At 44.2% G+C, this 15,228-nt stretch overlaps 1 protein-coding gene across 1 annotated transcript in view; it reads right to left on the minus strand.

The window, feature by feature from the left end:
* Positions 1 to 4,141: 4,141 nt before the first annotated feature.
* The window catches only part of LOC126155889 (PDF receptor-like), a 287,262-nt gene continuing 276,175 nt past the window's right edge, over positions 4,142 to 15,228 (minus strand). The window contains exon 11 of the mRNA XM_049916260.1: positions 4,142 to 4,444. Coding sequence (XP_049772217.1) covers positions 4,142 to 4,444 — 303 coding nt within the window. The remainder of the gene's footprint in view (positions 4,445 to 15,228) is intronic.

A 15,228-nucleotide genomic window follows, 5' to 3' on the forward strand; every position in this document is an offset into this window, starting at 1 on the left:
TATTTCTAATTTATAGATATGATCAGGCGGATTACGCTGGATGCTCCCCGACGGTCTTCGCCGACTGTGATAGTTTCTACAGCATTGCTGCATTGTTAGAGGGCGGCAGCGAAATGCGAGAAGACATGCAGGCAGTCGACGACTCCTGAAGGGACGCTCAGTTTACCCTGCACGCAAGTAAATGTAACGCACTGCGCACCCATATCGAACAGACCCACTGCGGTTCGATTACTGGAAACGGTAACTACCATAAAATACCTCGCCGTAGCCATCCGGAGCGGCCTGGCGTCGAATTAACGGGTAAAACAAAAATCAAGAAAAGTGAATTCCAGACTGAGATTCAATGGGAACGCGGAAGAAGAGGCTTCCACATCATATGTTCGACCGATTCTTGAGTACTGTTGATCAGTCTAGGACTTTTACCAAGCAGGGTTAACAGAAGACATCAATAAGGTCAATGAACAGTGGCGCGTTTTGTCACAATACAGTTTACTCTGCGGGAGGGCGTAACTGCGATGCTCAACAAACACCAGTGGTAGCCGTTACAATTTTTTTTTTATTTATTGAATTTCAATTCCCCCCGAAGGGGGCGGGCTGGCAGCAGCTTAGTATGCCGCTCTTCAGCCTACAGATTTTGCGAGAAAGCTCAAGAGAATAAATAATGAAAAACAGGCGATAAAATCGGAGACTTAAAGAGTAACATGGCGAAAAGAAATCGTGGAACTTAAAACAAACAACAGAGGGACGATGATGCTAATAAAATACATACGAAGCAGACAGGGAAAACAATAGACAGACAATTAAAAAACACGGCGACAGTCTGGATTCTGTTCGCAAAAGACATAAAATTCACACCTAGCGACAGCATGGTTTCTATTTGCAACACGAGAAAGACAAACAACACTGAATAGTCACTGGAACACTGCACTAAAAAGTTGGCAAATGTGACATACCACAGTCGAGAGCAGGTGGGGGGAAACTGGACATAAGATGGGAAAACAAAAAAGGGGGCAAAGGAGAGTAAAAACGAAGGGGGAAACCGGGAAAGGAGCTGATGCAGGATGAGGACCCATAAGAGGGGTGGGGGGCAGACGCGACAGGGAGTGGGGTAGGCAGAGGAGGGGAATACAAAAGGACTTGGGGGAAGGGAGAGGTCTAGTGTGGAGAAAACAGGACGGAAGGGGGGGAAGAGGGAGCCTAGGGAAAGGACAGAGGAAAGGAGGGGGGAGTGAGGATCAGAGTTGAGCCGTTACAAGAGAGGCGTCGTACATTATGGAGAGTTTTGCTGATGACGTTTGCGAGTTGACGCTCCAAGAATGGTCGAGTAAGATATTATTGTGTCCCAATACGTCTCGCAAAATGATCACAACGAGGGAATCAGATGTTATACGGAGCATTACAGACAGTCATTTTTCCCGTGCGTCGTTCCTGAATCGTACAGAAATGGGGAAAAAATGTGCTGGAAGTACAAGTAACCACCCTCGGACGCCGCAAGATGGCGTGTTGAGTATGTAGATGAAGACACCAATGATTCCCTTTCACAACAGAGACAACCTTTAATCTAGTACAATACGCGAAAATTGTGTCGATCGGTACGCGATACTAGAAGTGTTAATGTCATAGACGATAACCAGGCGTTTAGTCAGAAGAAATACACCGACAATTAAATTCATGTTTGTTATCTCTCTCTCTCTCTCTCTCTCTCTCTCTCCCTTTCGCTCACGTGCTAAGGTACTTCGCAAATCTTCTACAAAGATAGTAAGAGAGAGATTTGTTTTCTTTTTATAACGTCTGGTTATTTAATTATTAATTTACGTTAGCAAAAATTTCATTATTAATCCACAGAGACTGCGTTCACGAAGACGTTGCTCGGCCTCGGCGCCGTTCCTGAACCGTCTGAATGCAGCGCATAATTCACATAGTTCACACCTCTTCGCATCGGGTGGCATCGAAGTTACAGTCCTATGACGTCACTGCAAAACTTTATCGGTGCGGACCGTTGAAAGAGCACGTAAATTTTCGAAACCTGCTGCCCAGGAATGATAAAACTTTGACTGTCACACACACTGCAGGATTTAGCAACATTTCTGAGCCTACTTTATGAGAGTCGTTACCTATCACATTCTTCTCAAGTCGTGATATCTGATGCGATCATAAAGAGGAACTTTACTCCGATGACGAATGTCAACTAAGATGACAGATCGTCTGTTAATCATTCCTGTCAAGTGTCACAGAGTAACGAACAGTACATCGATGAAGAATGAAATGTTCACTCTGCAGCGGAGTGTGCGCTGATATGAAATTTCATGGCAGACTAAAGCTACGTGCCGGATCGAGACTCGAACTCGGGACCTGTCCCTTTCGCGGGCAAGTGCTCTACCGACTGAGCTACATAAGCACCACTCACGATCTGTTCTCGAAGCTTCAATTTTGCCAGTACCTCCTTGTGATCACAAAGGAATACTGACAACGAATTCCGTTTGAGTAAAGCAGGAGGTTAATACGTCAGGACAATTTTTTTGTAAGAATCGTATAATGTGCCAAAATCAATGCGCATCAAATTGTACTTTGTTATTAATAAAGCAATTATCCACCCCGTCGATGGTCTTCACGATATCCTCTGCATATTTTCATTTACGGTTTTTATAACGAATCTCTTTCGGGAATATACATTCCATACAAGACTGTTTCCGATGATTTACCGCGAATTATGCAATCAAATAAAACAAAGACATGGGCACACGTTTTGCTACAGAAGGCCATACACGTCCATGCAGGGCTGGGAAATAAATAAAATTTAAAAATGAAACTAGTATCTGTTAACTACAGAAGTATCGAATATAAGATCCGTGAACTACGCTAATTTTAATGGTAGGAACAAGCGGCTAATACTTGGAATAAAAAGCTGACGGAAACGAGAATAAACATCATTCATATCTTAAACTCTGAATGAAATTCATGTTCAAAAAATTAACTGCAAAGAATCGTGGCTGCGAATGAGAGGGGTGCACTACGTGAACTCTGAAGCTAAGGAACACTACTTATTGGCGATGCTCTCTCAATCTCCCATTAGACCAGGAAGGAATATTGACAACGAATTCCGTCAGAGTAACGCGTGAGGATAAAGTGATGGGACAAGTTTATTGTGAGAAACATATGGCGCTGTGTTAATCAATGCAAAACAAACTGCAGTGTTTGATTATAAAAGAAATTATGCACCTCCACGACAATGCGCAACGTTATATTGTAAATCAAAGTAACGACAGACTCAGACATCTCGACTCCATCATCTTCTTTATACAGAATGAAATTTTCACTCTACAGCGGAGTGTGCGCTGATATGAAACTTCCTGGCAGATCAAAACTGTGTAGCGGACCGAGACTCGAACTCGGGACCTTTGCGCTTCGCGGGCTAGTGCTCTACCAAACAAGATCCACGATCAGTCCTCCTGAAGAACGGTAGAGCACTTGCCTGCGAAAGGCAAAGGTCCCGAGTTCGGGTCTCGGTCCGGCACACAGTTTTGATCTGCCAGTAAGTTTCATATCAGCGCGCACTCCACTGATGAGGAAAAATTTCATTCTGGAAACATCCCCCAGGCTGTGCAAAGGCATGTCTCCGCAATATTCTTTCTTCTAGGAGAGCTAGCTTTGCACAGTTGGCAGGAGAGCTTCTGTGAAATTGTGAAGGTAGGAGACGAGGTACTGGCGGAAGTAAGGCTGTGAGGACGTGTCTTGACTTGTGCTTGGGTAGCCCAGTTGGTAGAAGCACTTACCCGCTAAAGCCCATGTTCCCCAGTTCGATTCTAGGCCCGCCACACAATTTTGATCTGCCAGCAAGTTTCATCTCCTGCATAGTATGGACTTGGCACCGAACGACTTTGAGCTCTCTCCTAAGATGAAAGTGTGGCCGGCTGCTCAGGACTAAGTGATCAATGATGAGCTCAAGGACGAAGGCAAAAACGGACTGAAACTCAAGGTGGTATCATTCTTTGATGAAGGGACAAATGTTTGGAGTTATATAATCTTAATTTATGACTAGCTTCTTATACATGCCACTTAAACTGCGCCCGTTTTCGTGTCGTCCTTGCCAGTCGATCCTCTCGGTGAATCTCATGACAATGAGGTTGATTACGTTTCTCCTTTAGCTTAATTTATCTGGTTTGAAGTACGAAGTGTTGTGAGTGTGCTTCTGCAGTGTGAGCCAGGCCACAGCACAGTACTGTAGAGGAGGGGTGTGCACGCACCTGCGCTGGCGGCGGGCGGCCGATAGCCTGGGCAGGGGCCGCCGAGTGGCGCCGAGCGCGGTGCAGGCCACGGGGCTGGGCTGGCGCCGCTCCGCCGGGATGTACACCCCTGAGAAGACGGACATGCGCCGCGCCGCCGCCTGCTGGTGCTGCCGCAGCGACAGGTACACCGACACGCTCTTCATCAGCGCCGTCCGCACCTGCAGGGGGCAGTCGCCAGACAAGTCACGCTTAACGAATGCCACACTAAAATACCAGCACTTCCCCACCTTTTGGAAGTCGGCCAAGGTCCTGATGTTCAGGAAGCCGGGGAAAGACCACAGCCCCCCACAAAATTACCGACCCATCAGCCTTCTGAGCTCGCTCAGCAAGATTGTGGAGAATGTGATTCTCAAACGCATCACTAGGCACTGCATAACAAATGACATCCTGAGACCAGACCAATTCGGCTCCAGGAATCACCACTCCACAACACAACAACTCTTACGGGTCGTTGATCGTATAACACACGGCTTCAACACAAACAAAGCAACTGGGGCGGTGTTCCTGGACATGGAAGAGGCTTTCGACCGTCTATGGCACAACGGCCTCATTCGCAAACTCAGTGATGCGGGATTCCCAGACGGGCTGGTGCGTCTAATACAATGATACCTCACAGACAGTTGTTTCAACACTGACGAGCCGGTAAAGCAGTCCACACGACACGGTATACACGCGGGAATACCCCAGGGAAGCATCCTAGGGCCCCTACTGTTTAACCTATACATAAACGATCTCCCAACCACACACAACACAACGATGGCAATCTACGCGGATGACACAGCCATCTTCGCGCAAGATTGGAAACCATCAAACATTACCTCACGCTTACAGACTGCACTCAGAGTGGCTGAGCCTTGGTTGCAGAAATGGCGTGTTAGAGTAAACGTCGACAAGTGCGAAGCCGTTCTATTCACTAGAAGACCGAAGCAACTGCGCAAACATCGATACTGCAGACCAATAACTCTACAAACGTTTCCGTGAGAAAGTCAAATGCCTCGGTGTCTGGCTGGACCGAAAATTACTCTGGGGGGGGACCACATACAACACATGACCAACCGAGCAAGCGCGAGGCTCAAACAGCTCTCCCGTATGCTCAACAGGCGTAGCACACTGAACAGAAGGGTGTCGAGGTACATGTACATGACACTTATCCGACCCCTGATGACGTACGCAGCTCCTGTCTGGGGATACGCTGCGCCTACACGCCTGCGCCGTCTGCAGCTCATACAAAACAAAGTAATCAAAATCATAAGCAATGCTCCACGATACACACGCATCGCGGACCTTCACCGGGAATACCGACTTGAGACTCTCACGGGCGTAATCCACAAACTCACCAGAAGACTATACAGACACTTCAGACATTCGCAGAACCGGTTTATTATGGTTCTGGGGAACTACGATCACAACCATAGATGGAAAAATGAGAGACCAAAAGACATACGTGGAAGGACATAACATCTATGGCCAAGAACACGCAAACACAACGGTACAGGTGAGCCCATGTTAATCAGACACCATTACTGGATATCCTGCTGGAACACACTGCCGAATAACTGGCACCACGCAAGGGATCCGTAGCGTACACTGCATGCAGACAAGTTCTACACACCCCCCACACACTGAGATGACCTGTGGCCGATCTCCCACTACTATATAACGATCTCGATTGTTCCAGGAATGTAGCGGCTGCAGCAACTGGGATACATCGCCATCGCTTGCCACGGTAATGATGCATGATACCCATACTAACAAATCCAACCTTGCATGAACTATCGCAGCTAGTAAGCCACTACCACTCTTACTACCCATCCTACTGTCGCCGAGCCTTTTTTTCCCACGGCACGAGCCTTCGCACTTTTTTCCCTCTGCTCTTCTAATTGCTACCCTCACTCGCGTTTCGTCCACCATCTATCACCTGATGGACCGTGTTAATGCGTAGCCTTACCCAGACGCACGGATAACATCACAGCCCAGCATCCTGTGATCCACTTACTAGATAACTAACATGTTGACGGAGGTGACAGTAGAACTTTTGGTCTGGTCACCACGTTGGTGCGGGCATGGAGGGGCCCCATCTTGTATAGAAAATCACACTCAGCAGCACGTAGCTGCTACGAACCGTTTCGCTGCTGTGAGGGTGTGCCAGCGATTTTGCTGCAGTGTTAACACCGGTTCCCGCCACATCTCCAAGGTTAAGCGCTGCCGGCCTTGCTAGAGCTAGAATCGGTGACCGTCCGGTCTACCAAGCACTGTTGGCAAAGCAGGGTGTGCCCAACCCTTACGAGGCAAATTTAGGAGCTACTTGATTGAGAAGTAGCGCCTCCGATCATGAAAACTGACAGTAGCCGGGAAAGCGTGTAAGGAGTGTGTCAGAATTCTCTATTATATTAATTAAATATTACAATGAGTATCGAAAACAATAGGGCCAAGTTAAGGCTATTCTTTGCATTTTGTAAGATTCTGCAATTGTCTATGGAAATAAATAAGCACTCAGATATCGATAGTAACAATCTGATGGCGAAACATGGGAGCGCGATTCTAAGCAGTGTTATGAGACAAGGACTGTCTGCGAGAGTAAAATTTCAATAGCGTCGGTCGAGAACTCGGAGAGAGAAGACACGTCACACTGCCCTCACGTCGGTGATGACATATCTTATCGCACTCCAGGCCTTATTTCATTTATAGGGCCAGGACAGATTTAGATGACTTATCTACGCTTGAAGATGGAATTGAAGGTAAAATTCGCAAGCATACCGTAAAGCGAAATTGCAGGGTTAGGCTCGTGATTGTTAATCTGAGATTGCAGCAACGTCCGATCTACATCTACATCTACCTATCTACTACGCAAGCCACCCAACGGTGTGTGGCGGAGGGCACTTTACGTGCCACTGTCATTACCTCCCTTTCCTGTTCCAGTCGCGTATGGTTCGCGGGAAGAACGACTGTCTGAAAGCCTCCGTGCGCGCTCTAATCTCTCTAATTTTACATTCGTGATCTCCTCGGGGGGTATAAGTAGGGGGAAGCAATATATTCGATACCTCATCCAGAAACGCACCCTCTCGAAACCTAGGAAGCAAGCTACACCGCGATGCAGAGCTCCTCTCTTGCAGAGTCTGCCACTTGAGTTTGTTAAACATCTCCGTAACGCTATCACGGTTACCAAATAACCCTGTGACGAAACGCGCCGCTCTCCTTTGGATCTTCTCTATCTCCTCCGTCAACCAGATCTGGTACGGATCCCACACTGATGAGCAATACTCAAGTACAGGTCGAACGAGTGTTTTGTAAGCCACCTCCTTTGTTGATGGACTACATTTTCTAAGGACTCTCCCAATGAATCTCAACCTGGTACCCGCCTTACCAACAATTAATTTTATATGATTCCACTTCAAATCGTTCCGCACGCATACTTCCAGATATTTTACAGAAGTAACTGCTACCAGTGTTTGTTCCGCTATCATATAATCATACAATAAAGGATCCTTCTTTCTATGTATTCCCAATACATTACATTTGTCTATGTTAAGGGTCAGTTGCCACTCCCTGCACCAAGTGCCTATCCGCTGCAGATCTTCCTGCATTTCGCTGCAATTTTCTAATGCTGCAACTTCTCTGTATACTACAGCATCATCCGCGAAAAGCCGCATGGAACTTCCGACACTATCTACTAGGTCATTTATATATATTGTGAAAAGCAATGGTCCCATAACACTCCCCTGTGGCACGCCAGAGGTTACTTTAACGTCTGTAGACGTCTCTCCGTTGATAACAACATGCTGTGTTCTGTTTGCTAAAAACTCTTCAATCCAGCCACACAGCTGGTCTGATATTCCGTAGGCTCTTACTTTGTTTATCAGGCGACAGTGCGGAACTGTATCGAACGCCTTCCGGAAGTCAAGAAAAACAGCATCTACCTGGGAGCCTGTATCTAATATTTTCTGGGTCTCATGAACAAGTAAAGCGAGTTGGGTTTCACACGATCGCTGTTTCCGGAATCCATGTTGATTCCTACTTAGTAGATTCTGGGTTTCCAAAAACGGCATGATACTCGAGCAAAAAACATGTTCTAAAATTCAGTTGCTAGTCAGTTAAACAAGCCTCCTTATCTTCCAAATAGTAATAATTATTCTCCACGTGTAATTCATAAGTATGCTGTGCCTATTAAATATTAATATGAGTCTGAAATTGAAATAATTAGTTAATCAGGCACTTAGCCATTATTAATACTTATGAGGTCATTGTTAGGCATTTCGCCATTATTAAAACTTGTCAAACTATTATTGGTCATGAGGATTTCTGAAGTTTTGCAATAGACTTACTTTATGAAATTCCTTCTTACTAGATATTTACTAGTTAACAGGACCCAAGCAAACTCCTATTTCTTACATTTTTTTTTAGTAACAATAAGCTTTAGCCGCTGCTGCTGCGTGCTGCTGCGAACTTTTTCAAATACGCAGTGAGATAACTTAGGTATTCATTGTTACAGGTTCATTTATTTCTGTAGCTTTCCATATTCAAATACGCAATAAGATAGCTTATCCAAATGTCAGTTTTAATTTTTTCATGCAACGATCTGTTGAGGGCTTAAATGACAGTGACGTTGCTTATCGAGTCCATTTTCACAGACGAACATAGACTTTAATTGTTGTAGGTACGTTACAAGCGGTGTGCTGACCACAAGCCCCTCCATATCCGCATGCAGATACCCCTATACATGAGGACGACACGGCGATCGGTCGATCCCGTTGGGACTTCGGAGACCTATTTGGACGGAGTTTAGAGCTGCGAACGGGTATGCAGTCCTATTGCGCCGCTCTCCAGGCGCTGTGTACTCGTATAAGCGCGCCATTAGGTTTTTCCTACAGTTCTGTGGAGTTTCGATGCGTCCTGAGCCGCAAAATTCTCACTGCTGTGGATGAGTTACTTCTGTATTTCGGAGAAAAATAATGTTTCGAGTATTTATCAAGCAACATATCTGCTGCCTCTTTGCGTGCTATCATTTGCAGAAGATCTCGTTTCGATATCTTGAATCGTTTACTAGACATGACGATTGTTATGACGACAGCATTCACTATGAAAAAGGACATGTCTGAGGTCGCGGATGTAAGACCCACTAACTCAAGAACGACATCAGATATCCTTCTAGTCTTAATTTTAAATAAAATTTCGATATTTTATCTAAGTTTTATTCACTGCGGTGTATGAGCTAAATTCAACCATAAGCACAATTTACACAAGGCGTTTCTACGTCTGCAAAATTCTTTAAATTTTCGTGCAATGTTTTCCTTAATGTGCAAGAGCAGAATAAATATAGCATACAACGAAAATAAATTCAGTCCTTTATCAGGCGAAGATATCATACTGTAAGATGTGCAAAAATCAATTTCTTTCACCTAATACTTCTGTCAAACACTGGTGACTAGCATTTCATTGCGACTGGCAAGTCAACATGGACCGTCTGTCGGATGTAAAACTCAATAATTAGAGAGTGAAATAATATGTTCTGTTGTTGTTGTTGTCGTCTTCAGTCCTGAGACTGGTTTGATGCAGCTCTCCATGCTACTCTATCCTGTGCAAGCCTCTTCATCACCGAGTAACAATTGCAATCTACATCCTGCTGAATCTGCTTAATGTACTTATCTCTTGGTCTCCCAATACGATTTTCACCCTCTACGCTGCCATCCAATACTAAACTGATGATCCCTAAAACATTCCAATTTCAAGAGTTCGAGATGTTTGCAGGGCCCTGCCCATAATACTCTAATCATTCTCAGTTGGGGGGAGATTCAGCGAACTTGCTGGCCAAGTTAGATTTTGGTAGGCACGAAGAGAAGTAGTAGAAACTCTCGCCGCGTACAGAAGGGCATTGTCTTGTTGAAATGTAAGTCCAAGATGGCTCGCAATGAAGGGCAACAAAATGGAGGGTGGAATATAGTCTACGTACCGCTGCGCTATAGGGATGGCGCTGATGGCATTCAAAGCAGTCCTGATATGAAAGAAGTGGCACCCCTCACCATCACTCCTGATTGTCGGGCCATATAGAGGGCGATTGGTACCCCACCGTTGTCCCTGATGACACCAGAAACGTCCTCGCTGGTCTTCATGTTGGGAATGCAGGAGGACGGCGTAGGTTACCTTCAATCACAAAGATTCCTCATAGCTAGTTGTTGTTGTTGTGGTCTTCAGTCCTGAGACTGGTTTGATGCAGCTGTCCATCCTACTCTATCCTGTGCAATCCTCTTTATCTCCAATTACCTGCTGCAGCCTACATCCTGCTGAATCTGCTTAATGTACTTATCTCTTGCTCTCCCAATACGATTTTTACCCTACACAATGCCATCCAATACTAAACTGATGATCCCTTGATGCCTCAGAACGTGTCCTGCCAACTGATCTCATCTTCTAGTAAAGTTGTGCCACAAATTCCTCTTCTGCCCAAATCTACTCAGCACCTCCTCATTAGTTACGTGATTTACCCATATAATCTTCAGCATAACTAATATGACTCTAAATATTCCCATACGTTTACAAAATTTTGAGCCATGAAAGTAAAACAATGAGATTCTTCCGTTAGCAGGTTTAAAAGTACAAAGCAGTATACGAATGGGTCTCTAATGTGTGTAATGCATAATTGTTGAGGTGGTCTTCAGTGCAGAGACTGGTTTGATGCAGCACTCCGTGTTACTCTATCCTGTGCCACTTCTTCATCTCAAAGTACCTACTGCAACCTACATCCTTCTGAATCTGCTTGGTGTATTCATCACTTGGTCTTACCCTCCACGCTGCTCTCTAATCCTAAAGGTGCTGACAGGTGTGAAAATTACCTAACTGTAAAATAATTACACGAAGTCTTTACAGACGAATCGAAAACCTGGTAGAAGCCGACATAGGGGAAGATCAGTTTGGATGCCGTAGAGATGTTGGAACACGCGAGACAATACTGACCCTACGACTTATCTCAGAAAATAGATTAAAGCAAGTCAAGCCTACGTTTCTAGCATTTGTAGACTTAGAGAAAGCCTCGTCTTTTTACCTACTTGATGCTCAGCTGCCTTCACTATTTCAGCTGTCAAAGCTGCTCATTCTTCTTGTATTGTAGCCGGCCGGTGTGGCCGTGTGGTTCTTGGCGCTTCCATCCGAAACCGTGCGACCGTTACGGTCGCAGGTTCGAATCCTGCCTCGGGCATGGATGTGTATTATGTCCTTAGGTTAGTTAGGTTTAAGTAGTTCTAATTTCTAGGAGACCGATGACCCCAGGTGTTAAGTCCCATAGTGCTCAGAGTCATTTGAACCATTTTGAACTTCTTGTACTGTATGTCTTCACTCTGTTCTTGTCAAGGCTGTCTCTGAAATTCTCTACAGACTCCGGTTCTTTCTGTTTATCCAGGTACCATGTCCTTGAATTCCTAGTTTTCTGCAGTGTCTTCTGTTTTAGTCTACAGTTCATAACCAACAAATTGTCCATATCTGCCCCTGGAAATGTTTTACAATTTAGAACCCGGTTCCTAAATCTCTGTCTTGCCTAATATATAATCTATCTGAAACCTTCCAGTGTCTCCAGGTCTCTTCCACATTTATCACTTGATTCCTCAGAACATGTCCTCACAACTGATCCCTTCTTCTAGTCAAGTTGTGTCACAAATTACTCATCTCCCAAATTCTATTCAGTACCTCCTCATTAGTTACGTGATCTATCCGTTTAATCTTCAGCAATCTTCTTGTCTAAACGATTTATCGTCCATGTTTCAGTTCTGCATGGCTACACTTCATTCAAATACTTTCAGAAAAGACTTCCTGACGCTTAAATCTATACCAGAGGTTGACAAGTTTTTCTTCTTCAGAAACGCTTTCCTTGCCATAACCAGTTTACATTTTATATCCTCCTTACTTTGACAGTTATCAGTTATTTTGCTTCCCAAACAGCAAAACTCATGTACTACATCAAGTATCTCATTTCCTAATCTAGTTCTCTCAGCATCACCTGATTTAGTTAGGATACATTCCGTTATCCTCATTTTGCTATTGTTGATGATCATCTGATAGCCACCTTTCAACACAGTGTCCATTCCGTTCAACTGCTCTTCTAGGTCCGTTTCTGTCTCTGACAGAATTGGTTCAAATGGCTCTGAGCACTATGGCACTTAACATCTATGGTCATCAGTCCCCTAGAACTTAGAACTACTTAAATCCAACTAACCTAAGGACAGCACACAACACCCAGTCATCACGAGGCAAAGAAAATCCCTGACCCCGCTCTTACAGAATTACAATGTCATCGGCGAACCTCAAATTTTTATATCTTCTTCATGGATTTCAATTCCTTCTCCAAATTTTTCTTTTGTTTTCTTCAGTTATTGCTCAATATAAAGATTAAGTAACATCAGAGGTAGGCTACAACCGTGTCTCTCTCTCTTCTGAACCACTGCTTCCCTTTCATGGCCCTCGGCCCTAATAACTACCATCTGGTTTCCCTACAAATTGTAAATAGCCTTTCCGTCCCTGAATTTTACCCCTACCAACTTCAGAATTTGAAAGACAGTATTCCAATCAATTTTGTCAAAAGCTTTCTCTAAGTCTACAAATGGTAGAAACGTAGGCTTGCCTTTCCTTAATCTATTCTCTAAGATAAGTCATAGGGTCAGCATTGCCTCACGTGTTCCAACATATCTACGGAATCCAAACTGATCTTCCCCGATGTCGGCTTCTACCAATTTTTCCATTCGACTGTAAAAAATTCGTGTTATTATTTTGTAAACGTGACTTATTAAACTTACAGTTGCTAGCAGGAGCTTTGAATGTAGAAATCTTTGGTGTGACGTCATAAGCGAGTGACTGCGTGTGAGATCGCTCTCCAAGTTTTTATATATTTTTAGGTTTCAGATACATATTTTAAAGGTTTTTGTGATAATATTTACTATATAAGTGACTTATTAGTGGTTTTTTCATTCACCTCTGCCTTTCTTGTGTTGTGACCTGATATTTGTGAGTGTTTCGTATCGAGCAAGGTAACCTCTTACCTGTGTTTACATTCCGCGCTGACCAGTTGCAGCTGTAGCGGCGCATCGAAAGCTAAGTAATATTTAATTGTTTGTGTATAATGGTTTATTTAAGAACTTTAGTAGTCTTCAAGCGGTGTTTTTTGTGTTTTCTTGTGAAATAATTTCAGAAGAACCTTTTGGGAACTGTTTTCAGCTTCGTTACTGTGTCATCAGACGTTTGATTCTCTTTCTGTATTAGTCTTTTGTTATATTCACATTTGTTGTTTATTAATACTGTTAATAATAGTAGTTACTTCCCTTGTAGAGTAAGTTTGTGATTATTGTAGTCAGGTTTTTAACATCTTCCTATTGTAGTAGCGGAACTTACAAAAAGGAAATTTTTACCATGAGTGGGAAGTGTGGGCTTTGACGTAGGTTCATGAGTAGTGGATTGCGGTGTGAGACTTGTTCGAAGTATTTTCACTGGGGGGAATGCAGTGGGGAAGCCAGTGGTCATTCTGGTGAGATCCTCTCATGGAACTGCAGGTTATGTAGCAAGAGTAGGTTAATATAGGAGCAGGAGATCTGTGCCCTTCAGGTGCAGTTGAAAATCGCACAGGAGGAGCTAGATAGGATGAGGAGGGGGAAGGATGTTGGGGAATGGGAGCTGGCTGTTGGCAAGAGATCTGCTAGGAGAAGAAGATTTTCAGATAGTTTTTCTATTGGTGTTTACAATAGATATGACCAACTGTCAGAGTCTAGTGGAGAGGAATCTCTAGTAGCTGTAGATGTAGGAAGTATGCAGCAGACCTCAGTAGTTACGGTGGCTAGAACAGTTGCAAAGTCGAAGAGGGAGAAGAAGTTTCTGCTGTTAGGTAGTTCTCATGGCAGAGGTGTAGGCCAGCAGTTGCAGGATGTGCTCGGGAGTGAGTACCAGGTCACCAGCATTGTGAAGCCTAATTCAGTATTGGCTCAGGTGACTGATAAAATAAGGGGGTTATGTAGGGATTTTACTAAAGAGGATCAGGTAGTGATTGTGGGTGGAACTGGTAATAGTACTGATAGGGATGTGGAGTATGACATAGATGGTGATCTGGAAAAGATAGCCACTCAGACTGGCAACACGAATGTGCATTTCGTGGAACTGTTTCAGCGTCACGATCGGCCTCATCTTAATACAGCCGTCAGGCGTAATAGCATGAGACTTGGGGGTGCGCTGATGACAGAAAGCATGGGTCACATTTCAGTGGTGCCGGTGGAGTCTATCAGCAGGACGGGTTTCACTAGACACGGCCTGCACCTCAACAGGTATGGGAAGGGGAGGTTGGCAAAGCTTTTAGCTGGGGGTGGTGGGATCACTCACGGGAAACTTCCTGTAGTAATGGGTGTTAGAGCTGCACCTTTTTTAGACTGAAGTCAGCTGATAGGTAGTCCTGCCTAACGGAAGTATCTCTAACAAAGGAACCATTTTTGACAAAGCTTAGGTATCCGAGTAATGAGGAAATTAGTATATATCATCAAAATATACAAGGTACTAGAGATAAAGTTAGTGAACTGCTTATAGATGTTGACTCTGAAATTATTGGTATATCTGAACACTTCTTAAATAAGGAGATAATTCAGAGGCTTCCTTTACCAGGATACAGGTTGGCTGGCAGCTTTTCGAGGAGCTCTTTGCGGTGTGGGGGAGTAGCCATGTATGTGAAGAACGGCATCCCATTTGAGTCAATTGATGTTTCAAAGTACTGCACTGAAAAGGTGTTTGAATGTTGTGCTGGTGTGGTTAAATTTAATGGAGGTAAACTTCTAACTATTGTTATTTATAGATCCCCAGACTCCGATTTCACAACATTTTTGCTAAAGCTAGAGGAGTGTCTTGGTTCACTTTATAGGAAATACAAAAAGTTTGTTATATGTGGTGACTTCAATATTAATTGCATAAGCGATTGTGCAAGGAACAG

This window comes from Schistocerca cancellata, unplaced genomic scaffold (genome assembly GCF_023864275.1).
Source record: "Schistocerca cancellata isolate TAMUIC-IGC-003103 unplaced genomic scaffold, iqSchCanc2.1 HiC_scaffold_1101, whole genome shotgun sequence".
Lineage (NCBI taxonomy): Eukaryota > Metazoa > Arthropoda > Insecta > Orthoptera > Acrididae > Schistocerca > Schistocerca cancellata.